General features: G+C 41.0%; 1 protein-coding gene across 2 annotated transcripts in view; it reads left to right on the forward strand.

Annotated features, from left to right (window-relative positions):
* LOC141156745 (carboxyl-terminal PDZ ligand of neuronal nitric oxide synthase protein-like) overlaps nucleotides 1–17,877 on the forward strand; it is a 110,506-nt gene extending 92,629 nt beyond the window's left edge. For both annotated transcript variants that reach the window (XM_073643080.1, XM_073643081.1), the window contains exons 11-12: nucleotides 8,346–8,646; nucleotides 11,258–17,877. In XM_073643080.1, the coding sequence (XP_073499181.1) occupies nucleotides 8,346–8,646; nucleotides 11,258–11,780 (824 nt within the window). In that variant the 3' untranslated portion in view covers nucleotides 11,781–17,877. The remainder of the gene's footprint in view (nucleotides 1–8,345; nucleotides 8,647–11,257) is intronic.
* Nucleotides 17,878–18,639: the final 762 nt, after the last annotated feature.

Raw genomic sequence — 18,639 nt, forward strand, 5'->3', positions numbered from 1 at the left:
AAAATTACATTTCCGATAAGTCAGTGCCACTGACTCCTTCCTTTTTTTCATTCAGCGAAATCTCTCTACCCATTTATCCATTCTCTACTGGTACCATTACCCCCCACACCCTCAAGATGTCCATCCCTGGGCACAGAGAATGTTCTTGCTGTCAATGCTAGGAATTGGATGACAAGGAGGCGGCTGGGTTTTTGGGGAGCAGCGGGATTTTACGAGCTCTTGACCATCTTGTTTTTTTGGGTGATCTGAGTTTCCATTCTTAGAGACAGTATCTGGAAATATTAGAAATCAATAAATTGCTTGTACTAATAGTCATCCACATCAAGATCAGATTCAGTGTTCTGGTCAGATGCGAAACCTTATGATCGCCTGTAAGTACGGCTCGTAGTAACGCCAACAATTGTTTTCTACTGTGCCAGTGTTAATACATGTTGGCACATAGGATCATAAATGGCTTAAATAAATGAATGACACATGCTTTTATTCTGCATGAAAATTGGCCACGGCCTCTTTAATCTTGAACTTTAAACCGATTTCAAACCTGAAAATCGAAATTTGAATAGAAAATGTCAGCTAATTGTCTTAGGGGTAAGGAGAATGCTCTCTAAACCCTACTGTTCACTCAACTGCTCAACAAGGTTCCCCAATTGACTTGTTGGCCTCTCACACAACTAACTTAAAGGGGATGTCCACTACTTTATCAGGATGCAAAAATCTATCTGTGGTGTAACGTTCTGGAGGCCTTCGATTAGTCTGTTGTGTAAATGAATGTCCTTCGATCCGTGCTGTCTAACTTGGGAAAGCTGAAGAATAAGCTCCACTTCTGTCAATATCGGCCTGACATACCCTATAAAGCAAAATTTCACTGACTACTGCAGTCTTGAAAATGCTGACCTTGCAAACCTAGCTCTTGCAGACATTGCTTTAATACAGACCTAAATTGAAGCTGAGAAGCTATTGCTCCAGGCTTATGTGGGAATAATACATTTTCTCCTCCTGATTTGACTGCTAAATACCTGGAGACGAAACAGACCGGAAGAATTGGGAGAAAAGCTGATTCACCCCCTGACCAAGGCCCAAAGATGTTCCACAATCTTCTGGTTTGTTTGATATCTAGATATCCTGGAAGATTTGGACAGGAATCCACTACCTGGCAAACTATGTTTTCTTTGATCTCTTAGTTACTTTAAATTTAATAAAAATCACTATTTGTTGGCACTTACCGACAACGTTAATGAAGAATGATGCTCCAGATTAAGGTTTGCTCACATTTACAAGCCTTTCCCTAAACAAAAAAAACAGCCAAAGTGGCTTGTTCCACGATTTTATATAGGTAAAATATGCAAACACATTACCTGACTCCACTTTTATCCCTTTTTGTTAACAAAGATTCTGTCCTCAGGTTCTTACCATCTAATCTGAGAGCAGCATAATGTAGAGACAAAGACCCTGATTCCAGCGATGTGTCACTATTCTGATTGCTGTATTTTTGATAAAATCACTGTTTTATCAGCAGATGACCATCACTAGAGGACTAGTAAACCTGCTGCCATGTAGTCCTCCATAATTATGAGCTCTGTATAACCCTGCCCACACCACTGATTGGCGGCTTTCTGTGTATACTGAGCGTAGGCAGAAAGCTGCCAGTCAGGGGTGTGGGCGAGTTTACACAATGCTCAACATTCAGAGATCTGCAGCGGATAAAACCGGGATTTTATCAAAACTACTGCAAGCAGCCCAGTAAGTGATACAGCACTGAAATCAGGGTCTCTACCCCTACATTTTGTTGCTCTCATATGGGGCACTCAAAATCGTAACAGATTCCATTTAATGCATTAACCTATCCAGTCCATGTTCTATCAGAAATTGACTTTTTCAGTACTTTTCTACCTGAAAATTAATCTCATGGGGCAAAATTCTCCCATCTCTTCTGACCTTGGGACCAACTTGCAGGATCTGTCACACTGAAATAATAACTGTGCATCAACTACATTATTTTTGGCTTCAGGAGAATGTGTTGCTTTCATCCAGATATTTATATAAACTTCATCAAATGTCTCAATATTTTTTACCACCAGAGGATACTTTGAGGAAAAGCAATTATTGCTACTAAGACACCTTTTTTGTCCAGATGTATCATTATACTCTTATCAAAGGAATCCCCCCAGCCCCCCATTCCTAGATCACGATTGCTGCAGACACGGTGATTAATTCTAACAAAACCATCTCCATTAAATTTGAGATCAGCGAATCCGGGACGCAAAAGCAGAGAGGCCTAACAGGGATTGAATCTCCTTAGCAGTACCTTGTGACTTACTACACAGGGTCTTCAGCTCTATGGGCATCATTGACCTTAGACAAGTGTCAATATTAACACCCAAAATCCATCTTTAGGGATGGACAGACCTGTGGAAGTTTGGGTTCTGGTCCCCAACCCAAACTTTATTTCAAAGTTCAAATTGGGTAGCAGAACAGTACCCGAACTTCAACCAGAACCTGAACCCCATTGAAAATACATGGTACCTGAACTGGAAAAGGAAAAAAAAATCTTCCTCTCCCTTTCCCCCTCTCCATACGAACCCTGAACTTGTAAGTTCGGGTTTGCCCATCTCTATCCATCTTATCTAAAGCGAACAGAACTCCAAACTCTGAACAAACTTCATAAAACACCATCAGATACTGCAAACAATCGGAATCAATAGGACCATTAAAGAAGAAATCATTCAAGCCAATGGTATCCAGCCGCCCTTCATTACTCAGCTACTACTCACATTAATAAAATTAGAAAAAAACCTTCAAAGTACAGGAGAGCGAGCATCCCATTAGTAGACGCTTGCTACAATGGGATCAGTTTTCAAACCTGAAATCCCAAAAGGAATGGGTCATGGTGTCATCAGAAGATGAGAAGAATGGGATATAGGTTTGCTGAAAAAGATTCAGTGTAAGTTTTATTTTATTCATTGAAAACCTGGGTGCTTGTATGCTTCAGTCCTATAGCCATCTGCATACAGGAAAGACTGTCAGTCACTGAATAGGACCGCCCACTGGACTCATACATACACCAGGGATTTAAAGGAATAAAATGGAAGTTTTACTGAAAGTTTTCCCATATAATGTAAGTCAATCTGATCAGCTCCTCCTTGCCTGCACATCAGATGCTATTTTGAATGACAGGTTCCCCTTGTTGTCGTAGACCCTTTGCAGCTAAATGTTCTTGTTTTTTTCCCCCAAAGATTAAAATTCAACGTGTCTAACGGATGACCCGAGCAGCCCCTACAGTGTGAGAGCTTATCAACCTTCGTACTAATTTTAACAAAAACGATAGCATCTCTGGTTGGCTTAATACACTTTAATAATTCATAGTAATCTTTATGTTTCGACTTGTCTCTACATGACACTAGTGTAACTATTTTGGATAAAACAAATTAATTAAGGATTCAACTATTATTTTTAGTCCAAGAGCCATAACTTGTTAATTTTTCCTCCTACATGGCTGTATGAGGGCCTGTTTTTTGCCTTACAAGTTTTTTTTTTGTTTTTTTTTAATGGCGTCATTCACATAATCGTATAATCTACTCAAAAAATGAGAAACCACATTCCAAATAGGATGAAATGGTGAAGAAAAAAAGGGAAGGGGTGTTTACTGCACAGTAAAAATTTCCTGGAAAGTTGATCCAGCTGGTCAGTACGATTACATTGATACCAAACTTTAAAAAAAAAAAAGTTTTTAAAAAGATCAGAACTTTGAAAAAAAGTTCAAGACCCTAACTGTCATGGTATTCTATTGGCTCTCCGCTATTGCATTGGGGTGGGGGGGGGGGGGGGTGGGAGTGGAAGAGCAGTGGGCGCCCAAATAGACGTCTGCACCATTTCAAACATTGTCCAGATATTGACGGCAGTGTTTAAACGGTTAAACAGCAGCTATTGAGCTGCCCTTATACAATCAGCACCTGCCTCTAACATAGCCGGTAGCTGCAATATACAGTGCTGAAAAAATAAAGAACACTTAAACAACACAATGTAACTCCAAGTCATTAACACTTCTGTGAAATCTACCTGTCCAGTTATGAAGCAACACTGATTATGGATCAATTTCTCCTGCTGTTGTGCAAATGGAACAGACAACTGGTAGAAATGATAGGCAATTAGCAAGATACCCCCTATAAAGGAGTGGTTCTGCAGGTGGTGACCACAGACCATTTGTCTGTTCTCATCCTTTTTGGCTGTTATTTTGGTCACTTTTTCATTTTGCCATTGCTCTCACCCCTAGAGGTACAGTAGCATGAGGCGGTGTCTACAGTACAACACACAGAAGTTGCTCAGGTAGTGCATTTCATCCAGGATGGCACATCAGTGCGAGCTGTGGCAAGAAGGGTAGCTGTGTCTCTCAGCTCAGTGTCCAGAGCATGGAGCAGATACCAGGAGATGTGGAGGGGGCCATGGGAGGGCAACAACCCAGCAGCAGAACCGTTACCTCCTCCTTTGTGCAAGGAGGAACAGGAGGAGCACTGCCAGAGCCCTGCAAAATGACCTCCTGAAGGCCACAAATGTGCATGTGTCTGCAAAAATGGTTAGAAACCGACTCCATGAGGGTGGTATGAGGGCCCGACGTCCACAGATGGGGGTTGTGCTCACAGCCCAACACCGTGCAGGACGCTTGGCATTTGCCACAGAACACCAGGACTGGCAAAGTCACCATTGGCGCCCTGTGCTCTTCACAAATGAAAGCAGGTTCACACTGCGCTCATGTGACAGACATGACAGAGTCTGGAGACGCCGTGGAGAGCGATCTGCTGCCTGCAACATCCTTCAGCATGAACGGTTTGGCAGTGGGTCAGTAATGGTGTGGGGTGGCATTTCTTTGGAGGGCCGCACAGCCCTCCATGTGCTCGCCAGAGGTAGCCTGGCTGCCATTAGGTACCGAGATGAGATCCTCAGACCACTTGTGAGACCATATGCTGGTGCGGTTGGCCCTGGGTTCCTCCTAATGCAGGACAATGCCAGACCTCATGTGGCTGGAGTGTGCACCACAGACTGTCCAGGAGTTGGCGGATGCTTTAGTCCAGGTCTGTGAGGAGATCCCACAGGAGACCATCCGCAACCTCATCAGATGGGAGGTCATACAGGCACGTGGAGGCCACACACAATACTGAGCCTCATTTTGACTTGTTTTAAGGACATTACATCAAAGTTGGATCAGCCTGTAGTGTGTTTTTCCACTTTAATTTTGGGGGTGACTCCAAATCCAGGCCTCCATTGGTTAATAAATTTGATTTCCATTGATGATTTTTGTGTGATTTTGTTGTCAGCATATTCAACTTTATACAGAACAAAGTATTCAATGAGAACATTTCATTCATTCAGATCTAGGATTTGCTATTTGAGTGTTCCCTTTATTTTTTTGAGCAGTGTATGACGCAAGCTAATTTCTGAGCGTGCTCTATATTCCAGTCTTGCTGCAGGGACATTGCCTTGTTTCTGGTGTTCATCAATTGCTTCTTTGCGGTCCTGTACTGAAAACATAGTTAATAGTGATGAGCGAACATGCTCGTTACTCGAGATTTACGAGCATGCTCGGGTGTTTTCCGAGTATCTTCAGCGTGCTCAGCCATTATGTTTGAGTCACTCAGTGCTCATGATTTGCGACTGTTTGACAGCTTTAATACATGTGAGGAATGCATGTTTCTTAGACATTCCTCACATGTATTAAAGCTGTCAAACTGTCGCAAAATCATGATCACGGGAGTGACTGAAACATAACACCTGAGCACGCTGAAGATACTTGGCGATCACGCTGAAGATACTTGGCCAGCACCCGAGCATGCTCGCCAAAAGGCTTAACATAACATACTCGCTCATCACTAATGGTTAACTCTTCCAACCCCCAAAAGTAGAAGAAGTCATACATCACATGCCCCTCATTTCTACTGCTCCTTAGTTCTCCTCCAGCTGAGGAGGGATTGTGTTGTACATGCTGGGCAGCAGATAGCACAGTCTCCAGATCCAGCAGATCTGTGTTGTATGTTAGGCTAGTGAATTATTCCAACAATATCTCGAAAATAGACATAAACGTTCTAACAGAGGGGCGTGCAGACAGCTGGATGTAGAGGAATCATGGAAACTGTAGACGTTTGCATTGGTTATTTCACCCACAACAACCATTGCAGAATCAAATCAAAGATAATATACAAAACTGTACAAGATATTGCTAGTAAGAAAAGATACTTCTGCTCTATGGTGGCATGATATGGTGAGCATGCAGGTAGATTTCAGTAGCTTTTTGTATATTTTTTTATAAGATCGGAATATCTGCGCCTCTAAATATAAAATCTGCCTGTCCCTTTGATAAACCCCCTGCATGTGCGGTGCTTCTTTTTGCCAAACCTCTTTTATATTTGGATTCAAATGTTTTTGTATTTCCTCCTTTAATTTGCTATCCGAGTAATCGGAGTCAGGTAAGACTTTCATGTTGCCCTTTTGATGGTCGGTTGTGAAAATTTGTGTTTGTGGAGGCTGAAAGGCCGACCTGCTCTGTGACTCGGATGCTGTGTTTCCTGTGATTTTGTGTATTTCTTTTTGCAGTATTGGTGTATTGTGTTGATGTAGGTATGTGATTATCTTGCTGTTGTGTGGTCCCATTGTCAGTAATGTTGGCATATCCCGTTAGATATTGTAAATGTGAATGGGGCACTGAAATCATCATGTTGGAGGAGATACGTGATAGAGATGGTTATAGGGGTTTCTGGCTGATACTTTTCCTACCTCCTATTTAAGAGGCTCTATAACGCTCTGCTTACATTGGATTGGGGTCGTAAACCTATGACTGTGTTAAACTTTACGCTCTAATGTGTATGGGGTTCTCCCAACTCTTGGAATTTCAATGGTCGATCCTAAACCACCGCCAGGGAAGTCTGGCAGTGTCTTTTTCATAGAGAACACAGGAACTCTTGGCAACCAAGTTAGCAGACAAAGTAGCTGCTATGGGGCCCAGCAACTAAGTGGGCATTTAGATCTGCTGACCCACCGCATTAAAGGCCGCAGATCAGCTACATGTAATGTAAGCCAGTTGGCGGTCATTTAATAGCCACAGTTCCTATGTGCACAGACCGGTCAGTAACAGATGGCTATGTGTGCTTTCGACTGTCGTTCTCTGCATCATATGTCCTGTTTACACAAGACGATGTTCTGCCGAGAATTATCATTTTTAAGCAAGACTGAAAATCATTTCACGTGATAGAATGAGTGTTAGATAACAGAGGTGGAATAATAATAATGGAATGCAAATTTTTAGGAGACCAAGTAAAGGAAGAAAATACACATAGGACATAGTGGAGATTTTAAAGGGAATCTGTCAGCAGGATTTCACCCGCAAAACTATTTATATGTGCATGTAGCTCTTTTAAAGACCAGTCCAGCAATACCTTTACATTGCCAGTCCATTACTGAGAAATCAGCATTTGAATTCATATGCAAATGGCTATGGTAGATCTGAGGCCTCTGTCACTCCAGCTCTATTCCCCAACCAGAGCAATTTCCTCCTGCTTGACTGACGGCTCCATTTCCTGAAATCACACAACATAGAGACTATCAGTCAAGTAGGAGGAGGCGGTGCTCGGTGTGGAATAGAGCTGGCGTGACAGAGGCTTCAGATCTACAAATAGTTCTTCAGCCTCATTTGCATATCAATTCAAACTCTGATTTCTCAGTAGTTTTGGGGGTGAGGGGGGGGGGGAATAATACTGAAAGATTGCCAGTAATAATAATGGTTTTCTGATTGGAACTCATTTGCTGCTGGAGGTGCTCATCTTCTTGTAACTCTCGATATGTAACTTAAAGCTGAAAAAGTACAGACCTAAAGCAGGTCATTAACTTCTGATACAGCCGATAATGTGTCTCTATAAGGGAAGAGTCACACAGCCGTATAACTCGGACGAGGATCACAACGCAATGCTCGGACTGACAAGTGGCTCTCCTGACCCAAGCGTGACAGCATGTATTTCTATGCAGCTGTCACACTCGGGCCAGGAGAGCCGATGGCCAGTCCAAGCATTGCGTTGTGATCCTCGTCGGAGTTATACGACCGTCTAACTCTTACCTAATGAGGATCTAAATATATTTGTCTGTGTCCTCGTGGCTGGGGGCCTCACAGACGGTATCTCTCTGCTGGTGATTTCCTTTATAATGCAAAGTTATAAGAGAAATTGTATGCCGCGTGCGTAGCTATCCAAGCTGGTAGCACCTTGTCTGATGGTCAGTGTCTTCTTCTGTGTACAATGATGTGTTAAGATAATAGTATTCATGTCCTCTGATACTTAGTAGCCTTTAACCCTATGTTTGTTTCACAGTTGACCAAAGCATATTCCAGAACTCCATTGCAGCCCATATGCCAAAGCCACAGCTGAGCTCTTCACTAAATCAGTTGGCAAAACCTATTCCGAGTAATTCGGACTTACCGGGGGTCGGCATTTTGGCAGGCAGTACCCAGCACTTGAAGAACCTGGGAAAAGCAGTTGGAGCAAAAGTGAATGATTTTCTACGACGAAAAGAAACTGACAAAGGGGATATTGGGATCACGGAAGTCAACAAGAACGTAGCATCCGAGCTGTCCATCAAGGAGCGGACTCTCAGTCTTGGGAATGAAGAAATGTGAGTGCTTGTCCATTATTGGATTCCATTATTTTATATGGTTAGAATTGTACTTTTAGTCATTTGGAGATTTTTAAGGTGACATCCTTTTAAAAACTTTAAAGGGTGTAGGAGTTTACTTTATGGAGTAGCCGCTTGGACCACTAAGCCACAGGGTTTTTGTATCACACACGGAATAATGTTTATTTCCACTGGTTGTACAGTACCAGAACAAAACCGTAATCCCAAATCCCCACCCTTGTCCAGACACTAACTAAACAATACAGACCCTGGCTACTTACACGTCTGAGCTAGTCTCAGTTCGGTCACACAAAACAGCGATCTTCCATAGCTGCCTTTGATGCATGCGGTTTGGTGAACACAGCAGGTGCAGTCTCTTCTCATAGATTCTGGCTTGTCTCTCTCCAGCTCCAAGACAACCTACTCTGCTCAACTTCCCCCAGCTGACTGACCAGTGAACCCATGGCCTTGGTCTAGTCCTGGCTATCCAGGTGCACCTAATCAGGACCTAGAGTGCTAGGATTTAATCCTAGCCTACCTTGCTTTGCTACAAGGGGTATTTTGGTTTGAACAAATTGCCACCTTATCCATGCACTCAGCTTTCTTCTTCAGTGTTATTGACTTTGAATGGAGTTGTAGGGTGCAGATTTTACCAGCTGTACTGTACAAGAGTATAGTTACAGAGGAAAGGGTGCACACATTAGTTTATCGGGGTAAAAGGTGGCGCAGGCTGTGTATTTCTGTGGACAGCTGCCATGGCAGACTGTGCAGGGGGATGTACTGGGAAATCACACACTCCTCAGAATCTCAAGGGAGAAGACCTCCCACTCTCCAAGTAAGGAGTGTTAAATTAAAATAAAAACTATTCACCTAGTCCCGTTCCCGTTCTGTGCAGCATGTGGACCAAGTATTCACATAGCAGGTGCGATCTAGTGACATCATTGCGGCTCCCTGTTCCACCATTATATTCAATTGTGTCTGTACAGCGGGCCCTGTCTGTAGGACTGCTGGACATAGATTTGATTATATGAAAACCTTTTTAACACCATGTATCAGTAATTTTCAGTAGGCTCCTAAGTTCTTCCTAGTTATGGATGAATATATTGTTAACTCTGTTTCTAGGCAGTGGATTAAAAAAATTGTGTTGAGGGGGATTAGTGGTTGGTCCACTAATAATTTTTCTGCTTGAAACCATTTCTGGTTCCATAAACACACACAGAGGTACAAACTGTACTTGGGGTCTATCTACATGCAGGTATTGTCTCCTGTGTGTGACAGTATTTCTGTACATGATCTCACATGGATTGTAGCATGCACAGTTATTGGGAACCCATACTACATAGATCCTGACTACGCTGATGTGCACACGACCCAGGACGACAACCATGAGTTGTTGAGCCAGGGAAATAAATACAGTAGCCTAGCGACCAAAAGTTTTGCATTTTTTTTAAAGTGTGATTACTTCTGTCTGACTGCCAAAAGTTTTGCATATACTATTTATTGATCATAACATAGAGAGTAATTCATTGGTTACAATGCCATAACTTAGTATTTTGTAGCATAACCTCTTGCTTTAATTCCTGCACCCCACCGATGGGGCATTGAAGCCACTAGGGTATAAGACATCTTGAGGGATCTTGCTCCATTCCATTTGCAAATCTGCAAACCATTCAACTTGTCGCCCTAACTCATCCATACAGGTGCTCTATAGGGTGTAAATCAGGGGATTGGCTTGGCCATTGCAACGGGCGAACATTTTTCTTTGCCAATCAGTTTTTGACTAAATTGGATGTATGCTTAGGATCATTGTCTTGCTGGAATCTCCATCCCCTGCCTACTTTGGTTTTATCATGTAGCAGCATTACATTCTCCAGTATATCCTTGTGCATGGTAGCATTCATATTTCCATCAATTATATGCAGAGGGCCAATGGCAGATGCAGAAAACCAGCCCCAAACCATGATATTGCCACCACCATGTTTCACTGTAGGTGCTTGGTTGGTACCTTACATCATAAAACAATGTCAAACACATATATATATATATATATATATATGTATGTGTGTGTATGTATATATATATATATATATATATGTGTATGTGTGTATATATATATATATATATATATATATGTATATGTGTGTGTGTGTATATATATATATATATATATATATATATGTATATATATGTATATGTGTATATATATATATATATATATATATATATATATATATATATATATATATATATATATATATATATATATGGACAACCATTTGCTTCCGGTTTACCAACATCATCAGGAAAATGGCATCACAACAATCAGACAGAAGTAATCACACCTTTTAAAAAAAATGCTAAACGTTTGGTCGCTACTGTAGACTAAAACCTTCAAGGAAAAGAAAATAGATCAAAATATTCATCGATTGCTTCAAGGCAGTTCTTCGCACCTGACTTTCCTCATATGCCTTGGAGCCATTGTACAGTGAACAGTAACTTCTGTATAAACATGTTAATTTGACATTGGATGTGTTTTAACTGCAAATTTATTTTCATTCCCTTATTAGTTGTTGAGTTAATACATTGCCCAATTTTCTCTCAATTATTACAGATCCAAGCTTGTGGAGAGTTTCCCCCGACTTGAACCACCGCCACCAGTAATAAAGAAGAGAGTTTCCCGAGCTTTGAAGACCACTCAAGATATGATGATCTCTTCCAACCCTGTACTGAGCAGCCCAGAAAAGCCAGTTATTTCTACGGCCGTCAGCTTGGATTTAGCGGTTGATTTCCCTTCTGAACTTGTCTGTGAAATCAACGATCTTCAGTCACCCAACAGCCTGCCAGATACATTGCCTAATGGACTAGCTGAAGCTGATATTTCAGAGTCTACGGAGAACCAAAATGAAGCCTTTCCTGAAACTGCTCTGTCTGTCCCTGACCTTATTCACAAGGAGTCTCCTGACCTAAACCTCAGGGAATCATCTCACAACTCTGACAAAAAAGGAGTGAAGTCCTGCGTCAGCCAGGAAGACCTCATAGAAGAGCAGACCAATCATTCCGACTGGAGTTCTTGGCCGAGAAAAACAACTCTAGATAATGAGGGTCCTCATCCAGACCTTCTGTCATTTGAGTAGAATCTTTATTTTAATTTTAGAACTTTTTTAATAGTCTCATCACTGGATATTAAAGTTGGTCTGGGGGATCTGCTCGGCCCGGCTCATAGCTGGTTATAGGCACCGTTAATGAGGCTCAGATGGACAATATATATAGATTCTGCTGTAACCTTGCTAAATAATGGTGGGAAATATGTGTAACTTCCATCTATGTCTCTTTTCATGATGAGTTCATGAGTTAATTGCACATAATAGAATTAGGGTTCGGAGACTTCTTAGGGTCAATCGATGTGCAAATTGTCAAACATTTCATGTTCTTCAACCAGCATAGCCCTAGTGTTCTTCAACCAGCATAGCCCTAGTGTTCTTCAACCAGCATAGCCATATTATTTTTGGAATTTTTCTAGTGCGCTACACATGCAAATTTGCAATATATAGCAGTTGCAAGGTGTCATAAATGGCAACTAATGGGGGTGATTTATCAAAGCTAGTGTAAAACAAGAATGGATTACTTGTCTATGACAACCAATGAGATTTCAGTTCTTAATTTTTTTGAATTTGATCTGAAACCGGATTGGCTGCAATGAGCAACGGCTCGGTTTCTCGTTCGCCCTCGCATTGATACATCTCCATCATTGTGTGTTACCACATGCCACATAAAGCCTTGGTTATGACACCGAGACTCGGAAATAATCACTGTGCTAAACAGGGTAAGAAGGTTTTCTGTCCATGGAAGGAAGAATATTTCTACAACCTGTAACTTCAGAGAGGAGTTTGTATCGATAAATGTAATATTTTGTTAAGGTTTCAGCATATCCTAGTTTTTTAACAATCTCTATATAGATTATATTGTCATGTAATATCTGCTCATTTATAAAACTGACATGACATTTGTTATATTTTTTTAGAAACAGAGGACGTATATTCCAGTATATAGTTATTTAAAGGAGAATGACACTTTTAACACGTAGGGCTTATTATACAGAACTGTGGCTGTGTTCACATCTCATTAAAGCCTTACATCATGTTATGATTATTCTTCAATGTAGCCTTTGACATATACCACCATAAAGTGGTGTATGTCGTGCATTGGCCATACTGTAGAGAAAATGTATAGGGCATGGTATACTTTTTTTTTTTTTTTCTTTTTTTTTTTTTTTTTACTGTGACTCAGTCTATACGGAAAAGCGGTCTGCATTGTTTTCAAACAGTTTAAAAAAAAAAAGTATGCTTATATGTACCCCCCTGATGGAGGCCAAAGTGACAATGAATAAGGGTATATAGGTATGTTCTGCGTAAGCACCAGAAACTCTCCCAATATGTGGACGCAGCCTGTGTCGTTGACTGTGCTCCCCGTTTCATGTACGCAACTTCTTACATTGATCTCTAATCACATGGTAAGAATATTAGAAGGTTTTTCTATTTTTCTATCAGTGGATGCATTTATATTCCTTATGAAAGTCGTCTTCCATATGATTTGTGTTACAGGGTCTGATACATTTCACACCGGCTGAATATCCTAGAACTCTTATATTTCCGTACAATGGTTTCTGGATAAGCCTTCCCTGCACATTAATATTCGCTCATTTTTTATTCTGTATCTTTTATCCAAAAGCGGAACAGATGGAAAAGTAGAAAAGGTTTTAAATCCATATAACCGTGTTTGGTTCTGTGATAAATGGACCTGCCCGGTGTCAGCAAATAAATGTTCTTCTTTGTATGATGAAGAATTATACAATTTTCACACGGACTCTTTGTATAAATTTCTAACCTTTGTCCAGATCTCTGCTTGCTGTCATTCATTAGGATCCTTCATCATTTACCTTCCAGTAGATAACATCTTGTCCTGGTCCTGTGATGGACACGTGACTATGGATATATTTGTACGCCATAAAGGTTCTTATTCAATAATCGGAAGCAGAGATCTTGAAAAACACCACGAATTGATTGATTTGTGTTGAAAAATCCATCTGTGCCGATTTACATCTTATTCACTATATTGTCTTGACATCATGTTTAATGTGAATGAAATCTACAGTGGCTTGTGAAAGTATTCACCCCCCTTGGCATTTTATCTCACAACCTGAAATTTCACTTTTTCTTTGAGGGTCTGCATCAGTGCATGTAAAGCACATGCCTACAACTGTGAACCAAAAAAAAAAACCTTGGTTTAAGTTGGTATACATGCAGCACATAAGTGCATGTTTCACAATGGCCATGTATCAGAAAAACCTACAAGAAGCAAAATGAACATAAACCCTGTGAACAAAAAATAGGACAAAATAACTGGAAACTTCAGTGTGCATAACTATTCACCCCCTAAAGTCAGTACTTTGTAGATTTTGGTTAAGTATCATCTTGCCACTGGGATTTTTGTCCATTCCTTAAGGCAAAACTGCTCCAGCTCCTTCAAATTTGATGGTTTCTTCTGGTGAACAGCAATCTTCAAGATTCTCAGTTGTATTAAGGTCTGGACTTTGACTAGATCACCCCAAAACATTTACATGTTTCCCCTTAAACCACTTGAGTATTGCTTTAGCAGTATGCTTTGGGTCATTGTCTTGTTAGAGGGTAAATCTCCATCCAAGTCTCAAATCACTGACAGACTGAAACCGGTTTTGCTCAAGAATATCCCTTTTATTTCGCACCATCCATCTTCCCCTCGACTCGGACCATTTTCCCTGTCCCTGCTGCTGAAAAACATCCTTACAGCACAATGCTGCCACCACCTTGTTTCACTGTGGGGATGGTGTTTTTGGAGTGATGAGCGTTTACCTCAATTGCCAAAAAGTAAAATTTTGGTCTTATTTGACTACAGCACCTTCCTCCATACATTTGGGGAGTCTCCCACGCTACTTTTGGGAAACTCAAAATGAGCCTTACAATTTTTTTTGTGTAAGTAAGTAAAGGCTTTTTCCCCCCACTCTTCCATAAAGGCCACTTCTATAGAGTGTATGGCTTGTAGTCGTATGAACAGATACTCCAGTCTCTGCTTGGGAACTCTGCAGCTCCTTCAAGGTTACCTTTGGTCTCTGTGCTGTCTCTCTGATTAATGCCCTTGTTACCCAAGCTGAGAGTTTTGGTGGGCAGCCCTCTCTTGGCAGGTTTGTTGTGGTACCATGTTTTTTCCACTTGATAATAATGGATAGTGCTTCGGGGGATCATCAAAGTTTGGAATATTTTTTTTTTTTTTATAATCTTTATTTTTTTATATAGCGCTAACATATTCCGCAGCGCTTTACATACATTATCATCGCTGTCCGCATCGGGGCTCCCAATCTAGATTCTCTATCAGTATGTCTTTGGAATGTGGGAGGAAACCAGAGAACTCTGAAGAAACCCACGCAAGCACGGGGAGAACATACAAACGCCTTGCAGATGTTGTCCTTGGTGGGATTTGAACACAGGACCCCAGCGCTGCAAAGCAACAGTGCTAACCACTGAGCCACTGTGCTGCCCGTTTTATAAAACAACGCTGACTTGTACTTTTCAAAAACCTTGTCCCTGACTTGTTTGGAGATCTCCTTGGTCTTCATGGTGGTGTTTGGAGATCTCCTTGGTCTTCATGGTGGTGTTTGGAGATCTCCTTGGTCTTCATGGTGGTGTTTGGAGATCTCCTTGGTCTTCATGGTGTTGTTTGGAGATCTCCTTGGTCTTCATGGTGGTATTTGGTTAGTGGTGCCTCTTGCTTAATGGTGTTGCAGCCTCTGTGGTCTTTCAGAAAAAGTAAAGTGTATATACTGACAGACCATGTGACACTTACATTGCACACAGGTGGACTTCCATGTGACTTATGAAGGTAATTGCTTGCACCAGAAATTTGTAGGGGCTTCATAGCAAAAGGGGTGAATACATATGCACATGATAATTTTTAGTTATTTGATCCCATAAATTGTATTTATGTATATATTTTTCTCACCTCACCAACTTAACTATTTAATGCTGATGACACACACAAATCGAATTACAAAAATATTAAAACACAGGTTGTAATGTAACAAAATAAGTAAAAAGCCAAGGGGGTGAATACTTTCGCAAGCCACTGTATTTTATGACCTTGGTGTCACTTTTACATTTTTAATTATAGTTGTTATTGCTATTTTTATCTGGTTTGATTCAAAGGGTTATTCCTAACATTGCAAGTTATCACTTTTCCCCGGGATAGATGATACCTTACTAATTGGTGGGGGTCCAACCACATGGTTTCCTACCAATCCAGAGGCTCTGAAATGCGCTGTCTCTGCTTCATTCATTGTTTATGCGACTGCCAAAAATTGCCGACAAAGAAAATGAATGAAACACTCTTATTCGACAGGTCATTTTAGAGCTCTGGTCTCTGGATTAGTGGGGGTGATAGAGTTGAGATCCTCACTAATCAGCAATTTATCAGCGATCCTGTGGACAGGTGACACGTTGGAAGGTTGGGAATAACACTTTACATGAAGGTAGGATGAATCCACAAGTCTGCAAAACAGTTTTTTTTCTGGAGGCAGTTTTAAAGGGGTATTCCCATTTCTAATATAATTTCTATCTCAATATGTAGTAGGTGTAGTAGTAGTATTAGCAAATACATCCACAATTAGAAATGTAGTATAGTTCTTCTGATTCGCTATGTCGCTTACCCCATGTGCAGGCATTGCAGTAGCTTATGTATTCATGGTTACAAGCACTGATCACGTGAAAGTTAGTTAACTAATAGTGGTCATAACCATGGATATCTAAGCTACGGTAATGCCCTGCACATGGGGTAAGTGATATAGCGAATCAGGAGAACTATACTACATTTCTAATAGACGATATTTGCTATTATTATTATTACACCTACTACATATTGAGATAGGATCTTGGAGATGGGAATACCCCTTAAAGGAAGACACCATTATCACCGCAAAATTGTAGATTTCACTTGAAAGGAATCTGTCACCAGGTTTTTGCTGATTTAGGGACAGAGACATTGATTCCTGTGATATTTATCTTACTGGGCTGTTTGCTGCAGTTTTGATTAAAACTATATTCTCTGTTGCAGATCTAGCAGTTCTCTGAATGCCAAACCCTGTATAACCCCGTCCACACCCTGATTGACAGCTTTCTGCCTATGCACAGTATACGCAGAAAGCTGCTAATCAATGGTGGGGGGGGGGGGGGGTTAGACTACATGGCAGCAGGTTTACTAGTCCTCTACTGATAATCTCCTGCTGATAAAACTGTGATTTTATTTAAAAAAAAAAACACTACAGCAAGCAGTTCAGTAAGTTATACATACTACTAATAAAAAAACTTTATATAGCGCCAACATATTCTGAAGCCCTTTAGAATTCACCAGACATCACTGGAATCAGGGTCTCTGCCTATACATCTCATTGCTCTCAGATTAGGTAGCAAAATCCTGATGACAGATTCCCTTTAAAATGAAAACATTATTTGGGGAAAAGTTGCTCCTCAATTGTACCAATTTTGTGTGGTGTGAGCCTTGCCTTATGCTTCTGTGCCTCTATGTACCAATGTGCCTTTTATGCTGTGTGGCTATCTCTCCAGACCTGAATGTAATACTTAGTGATTGCTGTGGCTAGAACAACCATGTAAGTTATTGTATCTTTGTATTTTACCTGAACCTACACTGGATAAAATGAACATTTCATATCCTTCATTACCAGAAAGTTTCCGCAGCATTCTTCTGAAATGTCCCATTAGTAGGTGTACGCCAAACCTCTAGATGCAGTGGCATCTGCATACAAAGTTCAGTAAGGATCATTCCCAAGAAAATACGGCACTCAAGCTCCAGAAGTTGTATAGGAAGCCATAATTAAGAACGGCTCAGACATTCCGGTTCGAAACGCATAGGCCAGTGTCAGGGTATTTTTGCCAGAATGTCCTGTTTTTCGTTTGTCCCTTATACGGATTGACTATAGCTACATTTCTTACTATACAACGTCTGGAGTCTGAGTGGCGGTCTACCTACCCCTTGTTTACTTGGGAATGAGCTTTACATTTGTCTGATTCCAACCTGCATCTTTTTATCCGAGCACCGCTTGTGGTTCTATCAATCTGTCATGGAACTGTGTACGAGGCCAGCTGAACTTACATATATTTTGCGAATAAAAAGTTTAGTGAAGTTGTAGATACTTTCTTATACTCATCTTGTCCTGCAGTTGTGTTATAATTCAGAGCTGCATTCTCAATTCTGATGGTTGTTACTAGAACTCAGAAGTCAGCGTACAACGGTAGATTGTTAGGCCAATGTTTCCCAACTCTGGTCCTCAAGAGCCACCGACAGATCTTGTTTTCCTTAGTATTGGCCAGGTGATAATTCCATCAGTTGGGCAATACTAAGGAAATCCTGAAAACATGATCTGTGGCTCTAGAGGAACACTGGCTTAGGCCATGTTCACGCCATGTTTTTTTGTCTCCATTTGACGTACATGCTGGGAAAATTCCCAATGTGTTAAATTGAGATCTTTTAACAGTGTCATCTGTCACCTACTGATAATTTTCTCCAGACATTATTAACTCTATTCCTTCTGGGAGCCACTGGCTCTCAGTCCTAGAGGCCTGCCCAGAGCATGCCCCGGCATGTTGATTTGACAGTCCACTCTGCAGCAGATTTGTGCACAGCGAGCTGTTAAGCCAGTGATCTTTTTCCTGAAGTGGTTCCTTCTTAAAGACTCCATGTACACATACACTAAACAAGATGTCAATCCTGCCAAAAAAACACAAGCAAAATGCTTGTTCATTGGGTGAAATTATTTTTAAGCCAGCTTAAAAATCATAGTTCTCGCCAGCACATCCTCGTATAAACAGGACGTGCTGCCGAGAACAATGGTAATCTAGACGCAGAATGCGATCGTGTTAGTGGAAGTGTAATCGGCCTGTTTTAACAGGC

This window comes from Phyllobates terribilis, unplaced genomic scaffold (assembly GCF_046119375.1).
Source record: "Phyllobates terribilis strain yellow unplaced genomic scaffold, ASM4611937v1 Scaffold_8__6_contigs__length_399053987, whole genome shotgun sequence".
Lineage (NCBI taxonomy): Eukaryota > Metazoa > Chordata > Amphibia > Anura > Dendrobatidae > Phyllobates > Phyllobates terribilis.